Here is a 14,256-nt window from a genome sequence, read left to right as displayed (position 1 = left end):
TTTAGCTGGAATTCTGCCACTCTCCCCGCCCCGCAGGAGAAGGGGGCGCCAAACTGCCCTCTGACCCCAGATTAGGGGTCCCCACATTCTGAGGCGCGCCCCCTCTGCGTCCAGCCAGAGGCCGAAAGGGCGGGCGCTCTAGGGAGAAGCTGGGGCCGGCGCGCCGGGAGGCCGAGCGGCGGCGGGGGCGGCCCTGGTAGGGGGGTATGGGGTGGGGGTGACGGTGCGCGCCCCCCTTCCCGCATCCTCCCCGCGGAGCCAAGCGCGCCCAAGGGGCGCGGAGGCGTCGGTGGTCCGAGGATCCCCGCAGCCCCGGCAGAGCGCGGTGGCCCGACCCACGGGCGGCGAGTTCCCGGTAAGTGCGGTCCCGGGAGCGGAGCGCGCCGGGGAGGCGTGGAGAGGGGGGCTGGGCGCCGGGGACGTCTGGGTCCCGCGCCCAATGGCTGGAGGGCGGCCGAGCACCGCCCGCCCGCCCCGCCCGCCCCCTCTCCCCTCCCCCAGGCGCTCCCCTCCCCCTCCCCCGCCCGCCGCTTTCCCCCGCCCCCGCCCCGGCGCCAACTCCGCGGCGCCTCCTTAAAAAGCGCGCGGGAGTTGTAAGGGGGGGTCGGAGCGAGCCTGAGTGAGCGAAAGCGCAGGGTAAAGGGGGCGGGCGGGGGGCCCGGGCTCCACCTTAAAAGCGGGCGCGTGGGGGTGGGAGGGAGGAAGGCGGGCGGCGGGGAGGAGGGAGGGAGGGAAGGAAGGGGGGCCGGAGTGTCCCGGGCGCAGGGCGCGCGTGCGGCGGCGGCGGCGGCGGCGGCGGGGAGGGGCCGGCCGCGCCGCGCTCCCCTCCTCCCTCTTCGCATCCCCGGCCCCGCGCGCGCCCAGCAGAAGCGGGTCTGTGTGTGCGTGCGTGCGAGTGAGTGAGTGTGTGCATATATTTTTCTCTCTTTTCTTTCTCTCTCACTGTTTTTTCTCTCTCTCTCGCTCCCTCTCTCTCGTTCTTTTTTTTTTTTTTTGCAAAGAAACAGCAGCGCCGCCGCCGCTCCGCCGAGGCGCTGCGCCCCCCGGGGGGGGGAGGCGGAGGAGGCGGGCAGCGGCGGAGGGAGGGGAGCCGGGGAGGGGGGCGCCGCGCTGGGAGGGAGGCAGCGCGCACGGTGCAGCCGGGCCGGGCGGGAGGCATGGCGGGGCCCCCGGCCCTACCCCCGCCGGAGACGGCGGCGGCCGCCACCACGGCGGCCGCTGCCTCGTCGTCCGCCGCTTCCCCGCACTACCAAGAGTGGATCCTGGACACCATCGACTCGCTGCGCTCGCGCAAGGCGCGGCCGGACCTGGAGCGCATCTGCCGGATGGTGCGGCGGCGGCACGGCCCGGAGCCGGAGCGCACGCGCGCCGAGCTCGAGAAACTGATCCAGCAGCGCGCCGTGCTCCGGGTCAGCTACAAGGGGAGCATCTCGTACCGCAACGCGGCGCGCGTCCAGCCGCCCCGGCGCGGAGCCACCCCGCCGGCCCCGCCGCGCGCCCCCCGCGGGGGCCCCGCCGCCGCCGCCGCCGCCGCCGCCGCGCCGCCGCCCACGCCCGCCCCGCCGCCACCGCCCGCGCCCGTCGCCGCCGCCGCCCCGGCCCGGGCGCCCCGCGCGGCCGCCGCTGCCGCCGCCACAGCGCCCCCCTCGCCCGGCCCCGCGCAGCCGGGCCCCCGCGCGCAGCGGGCCGCGCCCCTGGCCGCGCCGCCGCCCGCTCCCGCTGCTCCTCCGGCAGTGGCGCCCCCGGCCGGCCCGCGCCGCGCCCCCCCGCCCGCCGTCGCCGCCCGGGAGCCGCCGCTGCCGCCGCCGCCACAGCCGCCGGCGCCGCCACAGCAGCAGCAGCAGCAGCCGCCGCCGCAGCCACAGCAGCCGCCGGAGGGGGGCGCGGCGCGGGCCGGCGGCCCGGCGCGGCCCGTGAGCCTGCGGGAAGTCGTGCGCTACCTCGGGGGCAGCGGCGGCGCCGGCGGCCGCCTAACCCGCGGCCGCGTGCAGGGGCTGCTAGAGGAGGAGGCGGCGGCGCGGGGCCGCCTGGAGCGCACCCGCCTCGGAGCGCTCGCGCTGCCCCGCGGGGACAGGCCCGGGCGGGCACCATCGGCTGCCAGCGCCCGCGCGTCGCGGAGCAAGGTGAGCGCGCCGCGGAGGGGGGCGCCGCGCGGTGGGCAGGTGCGGGCGAAGTTGGTAGCGGGGCGCTTATCCCGGTAGTAACCGGGCCGCAGGCGGCCGGGGCTTTGCGCTTCTTCCCGGCGGGCTCGGCGGGTGGTGACCTTGGCAAGTCACTTGATCTTCCCCAGCCTCAGTTTCCTCTGCTGTAAAACGCGACTTAATAACAGTAGCGACTCCTTGGGGTTGTTGAGCGAGTTTAATGAGATTTGGCTACTGAGGGCTTTATTAACACAGAGCCTGGCATGGAGTGAATGTGTAAAAGTTAGTCCGTGTTGATATTAAAGGTGGTAGTGAGGCACACCACTTGGTCCTGGATCCCAGGGATTGGGCCCAGGGCCAGAACAGCTACTAACCTTGCGTGCCTGTCTCCCTTGCACCAGAGAGGTGGAGAAGAGCGAGTGCTTGAGAAGGAAGAGGAGGATGAAGATGATGAAGATGAAGATGATGAAGACGAAGTGTCTGAGGGCTCCGAGGTGCCCGAGGGTGACCGTCCTGCGGGTGCCCAGCACCAGCAGCTTAATGGCGAGCGGGGCCCTCAGAGTGCCAAGGAGAGGATCAAGGAGTGGACACCCTGTGGACCCCACCAGGGCCAGGATGAAGGGCGGGGGCCAGCACCAGGCAGTGGTACCCGACAGGTGTTCTCCATGGCCGCCATGAATAAGGAAGGGGGATCAGGTAAGGACCCCGCCGGGTGGGGGAGGGTGCCTGGTGGGAAGGAACCGAGCCCCAAGACAAAACCACAGGCATATGCTTTTTATTTCCCAGCCTCTGCTGCCACTGGGCCAGACTCCCCATCCCCTGTGCCTTTGCCCCCAGGAAAACCAGCCCTACCTGGGGCTGATGGGACCCCCTTTGGCTGTCCGTAAGTTGGGGTGTTTGAGACACAGGGGTGCCGCCCAGGTGTGTGTCACAGAACCAGAGGAGCATCACTGCTCACTGGTTCCCTTTGTTCCAACACAGTTCTGGGCGCAAGGAGAAGCCGGCTGATCCTGTGGAGTGGACAGTGACAGATGTGGTAGAGTACTTCACCGAGGCCGGCTTCCCCGAGCAGGCAACAGCTTTCCAAGAGCAGGTGAGTTCCTGACCCTCAACTTAGCCCCAGCGTTCCAGGGCCTTAGTGGGGGTGTGTGCTCTGACCCTGCTCGCTCGCTCGCTCTCCTCTCTCTCTCTCTCTCTCTCTCTCTCTCTCTCTCTCTCTCTCTCTCTCTCTGTCCCACCCAGGAAATCGATGGCAAGTCTTTGCTGCTCATGCAGCGCACAGATGTGCTGACCGGCCTGTCCATCCGCCTCGGCCCAGCCCTGAAAATCTACGAGCACCACATCAAGGTGCTGCAACAAGGCCACTTTGAGGATGACGACCCTGATGGCTTCCTAGGCTGAGCGCCAAGCCTCGCCCCTGCCCCAGCCCAGTCCCCACCTTACACAAGACCCCCAGAGTCCGGGAGCTGGTCGGGGACACCCTCAGCCCTCATCACAGATTCCAGTGAGGGGGCATGCCTACTCCTCTTTTCCCTGTGTCTCCCCAACACACACACCTCTGGTGCCCAGCACAGCCTGGACTCCCTGATAGAGGAGTGTCGGGTGGGACAGGGCCTACTTATTTCACCCCAGGAGGCCAACCCTCCCCCTCACCCAGTCTAGGACATTTTTGGAAAAGTAAAATGGGGGCTTCCCATCTTCCCTAGATCCTCTTCAGTTCAGCCAGATGTTTCCTATATAAATGTTTTATTCTGTCTGTTCATTTTGGTGGGTGGCCGTTCCCCCCTCCCCCACCACCCAGGCCCCTCCCCAGTCTGTCCCTGGCCTCCAGCCCCTGGGAGCAGCTGGGAGGGGGTCCCTGGAGCTTCCTTACCCCTCCCATTTCTTTCTGTTCATTGTCGCTCCAGCTGGCTGTATTGCTTTTTAATATTGCACCGAAGGTTTTTTAAATAAAATTTTAAAAAAAGAGAGAACAAAAACATGGCACAGCGTCCATTTTATGAATGTAGTCGAGGACGTGGAGATCCACACCAGCCTCCTGGGAGTCTTGGGTTAGGACAGAACTGTTTGAGGAGGGAGACAGGTAGTGAATGGGGCTGCCCCACAGCCAGCTAACTGCTCCAGGAGGACAGGAATATTTGCTGCTTCTGCCATCTCCCCATTCCCAGAACAGCGCTTGGGCACACAGTAGGTGCTCAAATATTTGTTAAGTGACTAGCAGTTAACTCTAGGCTTTACGGGCATTCTCTGGGTCTCACCACAGCCCCATGAGGCAGGGCTCGTGAAAAATCCACTTTACAGATGTGGCAACTGGCTCATCACGGCAAAGATGTTTGCTCAGGGTCACGCGGGGTGCAGCCTGACACCTGTCTGAGTTCTTTACCCAGAGTCTTTATAATTAATATGTTTGGCTTCATAGCTCTATTATCTGACAACCTTTGCATGTTACAAAGAATCCAGCCTACAACTGTTGCAGGCAGGGGTCTGTTTTGGGCCCATGGTAGGGTCTCCAGGCCTCCTGGCCCTCTCCATAAAAGGGGCGGAAAGGACTGGGCCATCAGATGAGGTCATGGGATGGGAAAATTTTTCCAAGTGAAAATTTTTATTATTGTTAGTAACAACCACTACATCACAAGTGCTGCTAAGTTCTAATGCAGTTTCTCAACTCCATTAGTTTTTTTAAAAAATATACAGATTCCGTGTCCTGGGAGTCAGAGACTCAGCGAGTGGGGCGGGGCCGTCCTCGTTTTCTATACCTGCAACCCCGGGGTTTGGACGCTCGGTAGAGACCCCTCCTCCCTAGGAAACCGCCTCAGAGAGTCAAATGCGCTGGCCCCAGGTCGCACCCCCAGGACACTGCCGCGCCAGCAGCGGCCCAGGTCGCCTCCCCCGGCGCGTACCCCACGGCCAGGTTCCGGGAGCGCGCGTGTGCGCGAGGCGCCGCGGCCGGGCCGCGCAGCGCGAGCCGGAACGGCTCGCCCCTCCTGCGTGTTGAAATTCAAATGAACTGAACTCCCTCCACGCAGCGCCGGCAGAGAGGTCGAGGCCCGGGTGAGATGGAGGGGGACGCGCTCCCAGCCAAGTCCGAGGTACCCTGGGCGGGGTCGAACCTGCGGCCAATGTGAGCAGCGGAGGCTTAAAGAGCTCTGGTCCCCGCCTCCCGCCGCACGATGGCAACCAGGCAGTGGTTCTTGGGGCCGCTCCCCGCGGGCCCTGGGGAAACGCCGCTCCCGGACGACTTGGAACCTGGGGTACAGCCCTGCGAAGACCCCTCATGGTCGCCTCCCACTGGCCGACCTGGGGACTCACCCCAGGCGGAGCCCGAGGATATTCAGGGGCAGCTGCCCGAGGCCTCCACCTCTACGCCTTTCCCTGAGCCTCTGGCCCCAGGCCCCGGGCCCGCCCCTCCTCGCCTACCCTTGGACACCATGTTCAGCCCCATCAGCGAACAGCTCCGTTACCTGCTCAAGAAGGCAGATGATTTCCAGAGCTACTTGTTCCACAGGTGATGTTGGACGGGGTCCTAGGTTCTACCCATGGATGAGGAGACGGAGAAGGGAATAACAAAATAGGTGACAGACACTAGATTTGCAAACTCAAAAGCATTAGGAGCCAGAGGAGGTAAATGAAGCTAGCTGATCAGCAATCCAATTTCGAAGAGTTATGAGGACTGTGTAGAAATTTGGGGTTAGGGAGTGCGGGCTATTATGTGGGCCCTTGGGGTTGCCAAATCGCTAGAACTCTTCTCCCACTTTGTAACCGTTGGCTTAGGTTTTGAACCCTGGGCAGGCTAAACAAAACCTATCTGAGCAAGATTTGGCCTACTGGCTACCAGTTTGAGGCCTCAAAGGATAATACGACTCCCAGACCAAGGGAAAGGGGACTGTGATTCTCATATATCAATGTCCATGGGAATCCCCTGGGAGGTTGTTTAAACCCTAGATTTCTGGGCTTCACCCAGGGAATAGTAAGTCAAAGTCAGTCCTGGGACTCGGGTGTCTGCATTTAACAAGTGTTTCAAATGTTTTTGATGCTGGTGGTCCTGGAAGATGCTCTGAGAAAGGCCTGACACTGGGGGATTTGGTTTGTAGTGGGGGTCCAGGTCAGGGATACAGGTGGGCAGTGAGTGGAATGGGAGAAATTGGTGGGGGAGCCAGGGACCTCAGGCAAAGGCCCCCTTCTCCCTTCAGCAGGGACCGAGTGCAGAAGGAACAGCTGGCGAAGGCCATGCCCACCTTCTTGCAGATGTGTGAGCCCTACTTCCTGTACCTGGAGGCAGCTGCACGGAGTGTGCCCCCCATCTTTGGAGCCCTGCAGGAGCTGATCCGAAAGGGGGTGTGTGGAGCAGGTTTCCCAGACCCTATGCCCCTTTCTTCATCCCTCAGGCCTGGGGGATGGGGAGGACGCTCATGGCAGGCCAGCTAATCACATTATGCCCCCTCTTCCATGCAGCTGTTGGAGATCTCCCAACAGCTGACTCTGCGCCTGGAACAGCTGGTCCTTATGTATGCATCATTTGGGTTTGTGAACCTGGAGGAGACTGACCCCCTAAGGTAAAAGGTTAGGAGACTGGGATTGGGGTCAGGGGTGGAGGAGTCCAGGGCATACCCTCATTCCCCACTCTCCCATCTCCTGCCAGCATCTCCTGTTTCTTCTGCGGGAGGTTCTCCATCAGTCCTTCCCACGAGGTGTCCATCTTTAGATACTGTGCCCCTGCCGCCTACACCGCCAGCCGCTTGCCCCGATACCTCTACAAGAAGATGCGCTGGAACCTGGAAACCACCCCAGAGTCCAGCAGCCAGGGGCAAGATTCCCGTGTGGATTAGTGAGTCCCCTTATCAGAATCAAAGTCCTCCCCTCTCTATGGAGAATGCCAGTTTGGGCCACTGAACCACCACCATCAAAGCATGGAAAGCCAAGCGGGAAATCAAGGACCTTTGAAAGGTCATCCCCACCTTTAAAAATATATATATGCCCCCATCAAAATAAAAGCCCTCATCTTAAAAGTAGGCTGACAGTGAGAAAAAGCCTCAGTATTGAATCATATCCCTACCTGAGAACTTGAAGGCAACTTCTGATGAGTTTCTACCTTACCTCCAAAATTAAAGCCCTCCAACAGAAGTTAGGAAACTGCTCACATTTAATTGCTGCCCCTTCCCCTCCCAGCTACTTCCTGTGCTATAGAGATACATGGGAAGACACAGGCAAGAGTCCAACCAACTCATGCCCCCAGATTCAGAAGCTGTGGTCCATCGGCCGATGGGTGCCCCTAGGACCAGCTGAGGATGACCTTTCTTCATGGTAGGAGCTAGGGCTATGGCAAGGTGGGCGTGGGGTCTGGAGGGAGGGGCAGAACCCAAACAAACACCATCTACCTCCCCCAACACTGTTTCCACTGGTAATAATGATAGCATTTTATTGTGCCCTGAAAAGCGCTTTATGCAGACTCGTGTAACAACCCGCTGAGGTCTATACTACTAGCCCCACTTTACAAAGAAGGAAATAGGTGCTCAGAGAGGATAAATTACCTGCCCAAGGACACACAGCTAGCTGAGTAATTGGCCAGGTCAGGGCCAGAGTTGTTCAGCCTCCCAGAGCCGTTACCCTCTATGTTTCTCATCAACAAGAAAATCACTTTCCCCCAGGGTTTTTCCCACCCCTAGCTGAAACAAAGCCTCTCTCAGCCACAGCCTCTCACTCAAGGGGAGGGGCTCCCGAGTAGCAGGGGGCGCTCACATCCAGGCCTGTCTCTCCCCGGCCCCCAGGATTTTGTCCCCGCAGCCTTCCGGGGACTACGAGCAGCTGCTGACCATCGGCTTCGAGGAGCCGTCGCACATGCTGGCCACCGACCTGCTGGTGCAGATCCTCACGGGCCAGGCAGGCACGGCCCGGCCCCCGAGCGCCGCCGGGCCCGCGGCGTGGGCCGCGCAGGAGTCTTGAACCTGGAGAGAGGGTGGGAGCTGGAGCTTGACAGTTCCAAACTCCAGGAGAGGGAGTAGTGGAGGGGCTCACTCGTTCTCCTAGTGCAGCTCCGCCTCGCCTTCCAAGGGGCCAGGCCGAGCTAGCCCGTCCGCACTGGGTCCGGCCCGGCCGCGGGGCGCTGCGGGTGGACACACCGGTTTTATGTTAAATAAAAGAAAGAAAGAGGTCACAGGCTCAGCGTCCGCTCGGATCGCCGCTCCCCTCCCCTTGGGGAGAGGGGGCCCCGCCCACTCGCGCGACCTTCTGGGAAATGTAGTCTCTGGAAACAAAACCATAGTCCACGACGGGAGGACGGAAGCTCAGAGCATGCGCAGAGGCGCGCATGAAGCAAAAAGGGAAGTAGCTGCTCCTGTCAACAACCGGAACCCAGAAAACCTCAAGTTTTGGGTAGCCGGGAAATTCAACGCCCACTGTGGGAAGGGACGCAGAGCCACGCCCACTCTTATGTTTTGACCCGGAAATTATTTCCTGTACCGAAAAAGACTATATTTCCCAACGTGCCCCGGGAAAGGGCCAGCCATCAGTTTCCTAAGAGCCGAGGTTAGATCTTTTCTTCCAGCTTTTCGGTCTTGTCTTGTGCAGGTCGCCGTACCCCCTGGAGTGTCCGGGGCGCGGGCTGGGCGGGAGAGCCTGGAGGCAATCCAACTTAGGGTCGCTAAGCCTCACCCCAACCTTGGACCGGAGAGAAGACACGGGTTGAGAGGTGAACTCGCCTGCCGAGAGCTACGGCGACCAAGTGGCGGAGCCTGGACCTGAGCTGGGTTCTTCTGATAGCAACTGGTCACTTGCGAGGGGAGGGGTGTCCTTGCTGACCCGGCTGTCACTCAGCTGCGAGCAACCCCCCGCTTTAAACTAAGGGACACCTTTTGGTTCCCCCTAGCATTTTCAGAGTGGGAGGAGAGACTTGGAGCCCTGCTTCATGGAGCAAAACACTCGCTTACCTAATAGTCCCTGGTACATAGTATTATCATAAGTATTATGATTATCCCAGTTTACAAGTGACAAAAAAGAACGTGAGAGGTGAAGTAAATCAGGACTGGACCAAAACCCTTGTTCACTCGGGGTGGGATTGGAGGCTTCTGGTGACAGTTTCTGACTGCATCAAGGATTTTTTAGTCCACAACCCAGGTCTGAACGGGTCCAAAGGGGTTCTGAAGTTCCCTGACACGGATTTGAGGCCCCCCTCCACTGTTTAGACTAGCCCAGTCCCATAGAAATTTAAAATGAGCCACAAATGCGAGTCACATATGTAATTTCAAATTTTCTAGTAGGCACATTAGAAAAATAAAGAGGTCATAAGTTTAGTGATATTTTTATTTAACTTCATATATCCAAGATATTATTCCAACATATAATCAATGTAAGAAATTATTAATGAGATAGCCCTCTTTTTTTGTACTAGGTTTTAAAAATCTTTTGTGTATTTTACACTTACAGAACATCTCAATTTGGACTAGCGACATGCAGATTTAATCTATCTCCCTTAAGACAAATCCACAAGCCACTTAAAACTAGATTTCTGGTGGGTGGTGACAACACAGAGAGGAAGGAAACAGGCTTAATTTCTTGGGTCCTGTCTACACCCATGATTCTCTAACTTTAGAGTCATGTGGAGGGTTTGGTCATTAAGTCTGGGATGGAGCCCAAGAATGTGTGTTTCTTACAAGTTCCCAAGTGATGCTGACGTTGCTCGTCCAGATGCCACACTTTGAGAAATGCTAGCCTACATCGACCTCATGGCTCTCAAACTTGGCTCCATGTTAGAAGCACCTGGGGAGCTTTACTGATGCCAAGGCCTCTATCAGATTCTGATTTATTTGGCATAAGGGTGCCTCAGGTGATTTTAATATGCAAGAAAGTTAGAGAACCCAGGCCTACACTTAAGCAGTTCTGTTAACTCTACATACTTAATTCTTAGCTCCCCTGCTGGGAGGATTAAGAACAGGTTCTTGGCGTTTCCATTTTCCACTTTGGCAGTGCTGGCTCTTTCCTGCTTTTCTCTCTGTACCTCCCAGAGTCATGGTCAACCATGTGGTCAGTGTGCTGATGATGGGGTCAGGGGTGGGTCCTTGGGCTGAGCTACTGTTGGGGTGCAGTGCTGTGTGAGCTAGACCCAGGGCATACAGAATTGGACAAATCCAGGAGTTTAAACAATGATTCTAAAAGTCTTTTCTGGGTCTCAGCGCACCTCTAAGAAGCTGATACACTAACACTGCAGAATATACTGCACAGATGCAGTCTTACAGCTTATCTTGAATCCCATCCAGGGGAGCCTTGGACCCCTTGTCTTGGGACAGAGGGAAATTAAGGAGGGCTTGCCAATTGACAGCCATAAGCCCGTCTGCAAACAGGTGTTGCTTGCTGTCCCCTCCTGCCCCCCACCAATTAAAGTTTTCTAAATAGTCACAATTAAAGTTTGGTAGATTTCTCTTTTAAAGCCTGGACTTCCAGTTGCTTTGGGGGTTTTTTGTTTGTTTGTTTTTTATTTTTTTGGCTGCACCATGGGGCTCGTGGGATCTTGGTTCCCAGACCAGGGATTGAACGCAGGCCTTGGGCAGTGAAAGCACAGAATCTTAACCACTGGACCACCAGGGAATTCCCTCCAGTTGCTTTTGGAAAGCAGAAGCTTGACACCACTAAGCTCACTCACTCATAGCACTGGTGATATGGAAGAACACCTACCTGCCTGTTGAAATGAGGCATTTGTTTTACAGCACACCCTGTCTCTCTCTTAATATCTGCCTAAGGTCTGTAGGCATGTGAGGTTTGCAATTGCTAGGCAGATTATAAATGGCCTTGCATGCCCTACTAAGGAGCTTGAACCAATACCACTCCCTTTTTTTTGTAGCCATTGTTTATGTCCCCAAGGGCGGGAACAACCTCTTATCACCTCTGTCTAGCCAGCACCCTGCGCGGGGCATGTGGTTTGGCACCAATAAATGTTGACGAAATCTGGAAAGGGTGGGCATGGGTTCGTTTGTCCCAACGCCGCAGTTCGCGCCCGCGTCGCCAGGGGGCACTAGGGCCCCGGCCGGGCAGGGGGAGATATGCGGCCCTGGAACAGGGAGATAGGGGACATTCTGCATTCCGGCCGGCGCCTCCGGCGACTTTCTCAAGCCTTGCTCCTCTCGCCGCGCTCCCGCCCCACCCCACCGCAGACGAAGAGGACCCAGAAAAAAGCAGCCCTGCACTGCCCAGAAAGAAGGGGCTTTATTGGGGAGTGGGGACAGCCGAGGAGGTGACCCCTATCTAACAGTCAAGGCCGGAAGGAGAGGCTAGCTCCGTCTGCAGTTAGGTGGAGAAGGGCGGGGCAGTTTTACTGGCGGGGTTGTGATAGTGGTGTTTCCCCATTGGGACTAACAGTTTTATAGAAGATTCTGGTCAATTTCACAAAGTCAGGTTCGAGGAGGGGCTGATCGATTGCGTCCTTCCTGGCTCAGACCTGTAGCCCCTCTCTAGGTCTTCCGCCGATCCGGAGGGCACTCCTGGGCGCCCCTGCCTGGGTCCTCTGACGGGCATGTTACCTTCGTCCGGGGACCCCAGCCGGCTCGAACCTCAAGGCTTCGGCTCCTCCTGGAGAGAGGGGCCAGACCGAAGGCATGCCTCGGGGGCCCGCGCACCGCGAGTGGGGACACCCAGGCCCCGGGTGGGGCAGTTTGGGCCCCAGGACCACCGCCTTCTCGACACCCCTGGGCCACGTCCGGGACTTTGGGTCCTAGCGCAGAGTGACTTCCCAGGGGGTCCTTTCCCCAGCCCAGCGTTCTCGCACGCAGAGGGTTGGGGTGGGGGGCAGCGACAAACGCCTGAGGCAGGAGGGGAAAGGGGTTCCCACCTGCTCCAGGCCGTTCTCCGAAGCCTTTCTGCGGGGAGGCCAGATCACCGCCAGCTTTCCGTCGCCCCTGCTCGCTGCGGGGGAAGGGGCGCTCAGCCGAGATTGCCCCTCCGCTCACCAGCTGGAGGCGGCCAGGACGAAGGAGAGCGGCCGCGCCCCTTAAACACACACAGGCGTTCACCCCCCTCCTCCCCATGGAGGCCTCCATCATGAGGGAGGAGGGAGGAACCCGAGGGGGGAGAGAGGCAAACAAACCCAGGGTGGGGAGGTAGGAACCCGAAAATTCAGAGGGAGGATCCAGGTGTGCCTGAACCCAGGGAGGGTTCCCTGGAACCCGACAAAGACATGTGGGATCCTCCTCCCTTCCCCCACCACGAGCCTAGGGGTCTGGATCTGGGAGTCCGACGGGGTCCGGGGGTGTGGAGCATAGGGATGGTCAGCCCAGAAGAGGTGAGTTGAGAGGGGCCCGAGGAGTCTGGGAGCCAGGAAGGGGGACCCTGAGGATCAGAGGGCCACTGGAGCTGGGCAGTCGGTGAGAGCGGCTGGAGCCCTGGGAATTCCCAGCGTAGGGGCGCCAGTGGCTTACCAGTTAGGCTGGGCGCGGGCTCCTTGAACTCGGCGGTGCCGTAGACGCTGAGGCGCTGGCGCTGCAGTTCCCGCTCGCGCTCATTCACCTCGCGCACCTCCTGCTCCAGCAGCGATGGTGCGATGGGCGGCGGGGCGCGGGCCAGCACCGGGCACCGGCTCTGCACGACTGAACGTGGCCGACCTCCGGGCTCAGGCAGCCGCTGCGGGTCCGCGCTGCCCTCCGCCGCCAGCGAGGAGCCGCACCCGCCGGCAGCCTCGAAGAAGCGCTTGAGCTCGCCCAGCGGCTGAGGCGGCTGCCGGGCGCGCTGCTTTGGGATCTCGGGGCGCGCTAGCGCCGCCTGCCGATGGGCCTCCCGCTCGATGTCTCGCTGCATCTGCGCGCCCGCCCGAGCGCGCTCCAAGGCGCGCGGGAGCGCGGAGCCGGGGCCCGGCAGGCTGAGCACCGGCCGCACACGCAGTTCGACGAGTTCGCGGCCCGCGCGACCTGGGCTCAGGCCCCGGCTCCGGCGCAGGCTCTCCTCGCGTTCGCAGCTGCGGCGGATTTCGCGCTCGATGGGCGTCTCCATGAGCGGCTGCTCTGGGGGCTGTTGTGGGGTCTCGGAGCGCAGTAGAAAACGCAGCTGGGGGGATTCCGAGTTTGACTCAGAGGAGGTTTCCGGACCTTGAGAGGGACACTGCTCCAGGAGCCCCGCGCCTCGCGCTTCACACGGTTCAGCGTCGTCGCTGCCTCGCCCAGGACTCTCAAAGCCCTCAGCTGCGGTCGGTCCAGGGCGCTCTGCCTCCTGCCCCGCTGATGGCCCGAGGACTTCGCTCTCTTGCTCGGGGGTCTCCGCGCCCTGGTCTGGGGAGGGCACGGGGACCTCGCCTCCTGGCCTGGGGACCTCGGTATCCTGCTCTGCGGCAGGCCCGGGAATTTCTCTGTCTAACCCGGGGGGCTCAGGGCCCCGCTCTTCGGACGACCCCAGGGCTTCGCTCTCCGGCCCGGGGGCCTCGGTGTCCAGGGTTGGGAGCAGCTGGGAAGCCGTAGCTCCCAGCGCTGGAGTTTTGATGCCCAGAGCTGGAACACACCGCCCTGCGCGGCACCTGTGGCTGCAGTCGCCGTCCGCGGGTTCCAAGGCGTAGCCTGCACCGGCCGCTTCTCTGACCCGCCCCTGGCCTCCAAGAACTGTCCCCGGGGGCAGGGCCGGGCAACGCCCCCTGCACCTGCAGGCAGGACTCCGGGCTCCGCCCTAGCCCCGCCCTCGAGACGGGGGCGCCTCAGCTGGGCGCTGGATTGCTTCCACTAGCACACCTCAAGTCAGCTCAGGGCATTGGCCCGTTTAAAAGAGGACTTCCCTAGACCTAGCCCGCTACTTGGGACGCCAGTCTGGGTGCAGTGTTCACTCAGGGGGCGCCACCCTAGAACGTTTTCGGCCTCACGTCCCCGGCATTGCCAGGAGGCTTGGCCCTAGCTGCACGCCTGGCTGGGCCTCTGAACGCTGTCCTCTGGTGGGGTGTCCCCCGCAGCCATCTTTCCGGGGCCTTGCCTGTCCCGCGCAGCAGCAACGCCCACGGCGTCTGGGCTGTCCTTCCACCTTCCACCCCTGCAGCGCACAGCTCGGGCTGGAGGGGGCGCCAGGAACCGCCTCACCGCCCGCCCCAGTCTCCCTCCCAGTGCCTGGGTTCAGCAAGGTTCCGAGCGGTGAGCCAGCGCCCGCGCCAAGCCCAGAGGGC

At 60.7% G+C, this 14,256-nt stretch overlaps 3 protein-coding genes across 5 annotated transcripts; 2 read left to right on the top strand and 1 right to left on the bottom strand.

Moving 5' to 3' along the window:
- The first annotated feature begins 228 nt into the window (after positions 1 to 228).
- Positions 229 to 4,113, top strand: SAMD1 (sterile alpha motif domain containing 1). Its single transcript, XM_060295581.1, has 6 exons — positions 229 to 355; positions 1,002 to 2,123; positions 2,543 to 2,837; positions 2,928 to 3,024; positions 3,123 to 3,234; positions 3,384 to 4,113. Exons 2-6 carry the CDS (start codon positions 1,158 to 1,160, stop codon positions 3,540 to 3,542), a joined length of 1,629 nt encoding a protein of 542 aa, XP_060151564.1. The 5' UTR covers positions 229 to 355; positions 1,002 to 1,157; the 3' UTR covers positions 3,543 to 4,113.
- A 1,198-nt stretch (positions 4,114 to 5,311) lies between these two features.
- Positions 5,312 to 8,174, top strand: C3H19orf67 (chromosome 3 C19orf67 homolog). Its single transcript, XM_030879858.2, has 6 exons — positions 5,312 to 5,646; positions 6,332 to 6,476; positions 6,594 to 6,694; positions 6,781 to 6,966; positions 7,308 to 7,442; positions 7,907 to 8,174. Exons 1-6 carry the CDS (start codon positions 5,312 to 5,314, stop codon positions 8,079 to 8,081), a joined length of 1,077 nt encoding a protein of 358 aa, XP_030735718.1. The 3' UTR covers positions 8,082 to 8,174.
- A 1,270-nt stretch (positions 8,175 to 9,444) lies between these two features.
- On the bottom strand, positions 9,445 to 13,725 carry MISP3 (MISP family member 3). 3 transcript variants are annotated; one of them, XM_030879860.3, is made up of 3 exons: positions 12,542 to 13,700; positions 11,956 to 12,029; positions 9,445 to 11,696 (listed from the first exon to the last, which is right to left on the bottom strand). In XM_030879860.3, the coding sequence occupies exons 1-3, from the start codon at positions 13,107 to 13,109 to the stop codon at positions 11,679 to 11,681; spliced, it is 660 nt and encodes a 219-aa protein (XP_030735720.1). In that variant the 5' UTR covers positions 13,110 to 13,700; the 3' UTR covers positions 9,445 to 11,678. The 3 variants fall into 3 exon arrangements, with proteins under 3 accessions (XP_030735720.1, XP_030735719.2, XP_060153041.1); XM_030879859.3 differs by lacking the exon at positions 9,445 to 11,696 and having other exon boundaries at positions 11,705 to 12,029; positions 12,542 to 13,720; XM_060297058.2 differs by lacking the exon at positions 9,445 to 11,696 and having other exon boundaries at positions 11,982 to 12,113; positions 12,542 to 13,725.
- Positions 13,726 to 14,256: the final 531 nt, after the last annotated feature.

This window comes from Globicephala melas, chromosome 3 (assembly GCF_963455315.2).
Source record: "Globicephala melas chromosome 3, mGloMel1.2, whole genome shotgun sequence".
Taxonomy (NCBI): Eukaryota; Metazoa; Chordata; class Mammalia; order Artiodactyla; family Delphinidae; genus Globicephala; species Globicephala melas.
Note: the sequence above shows the minus strand (reverse complement) of the source record. Positions and strands in the feature narration are given on the sequence as shown.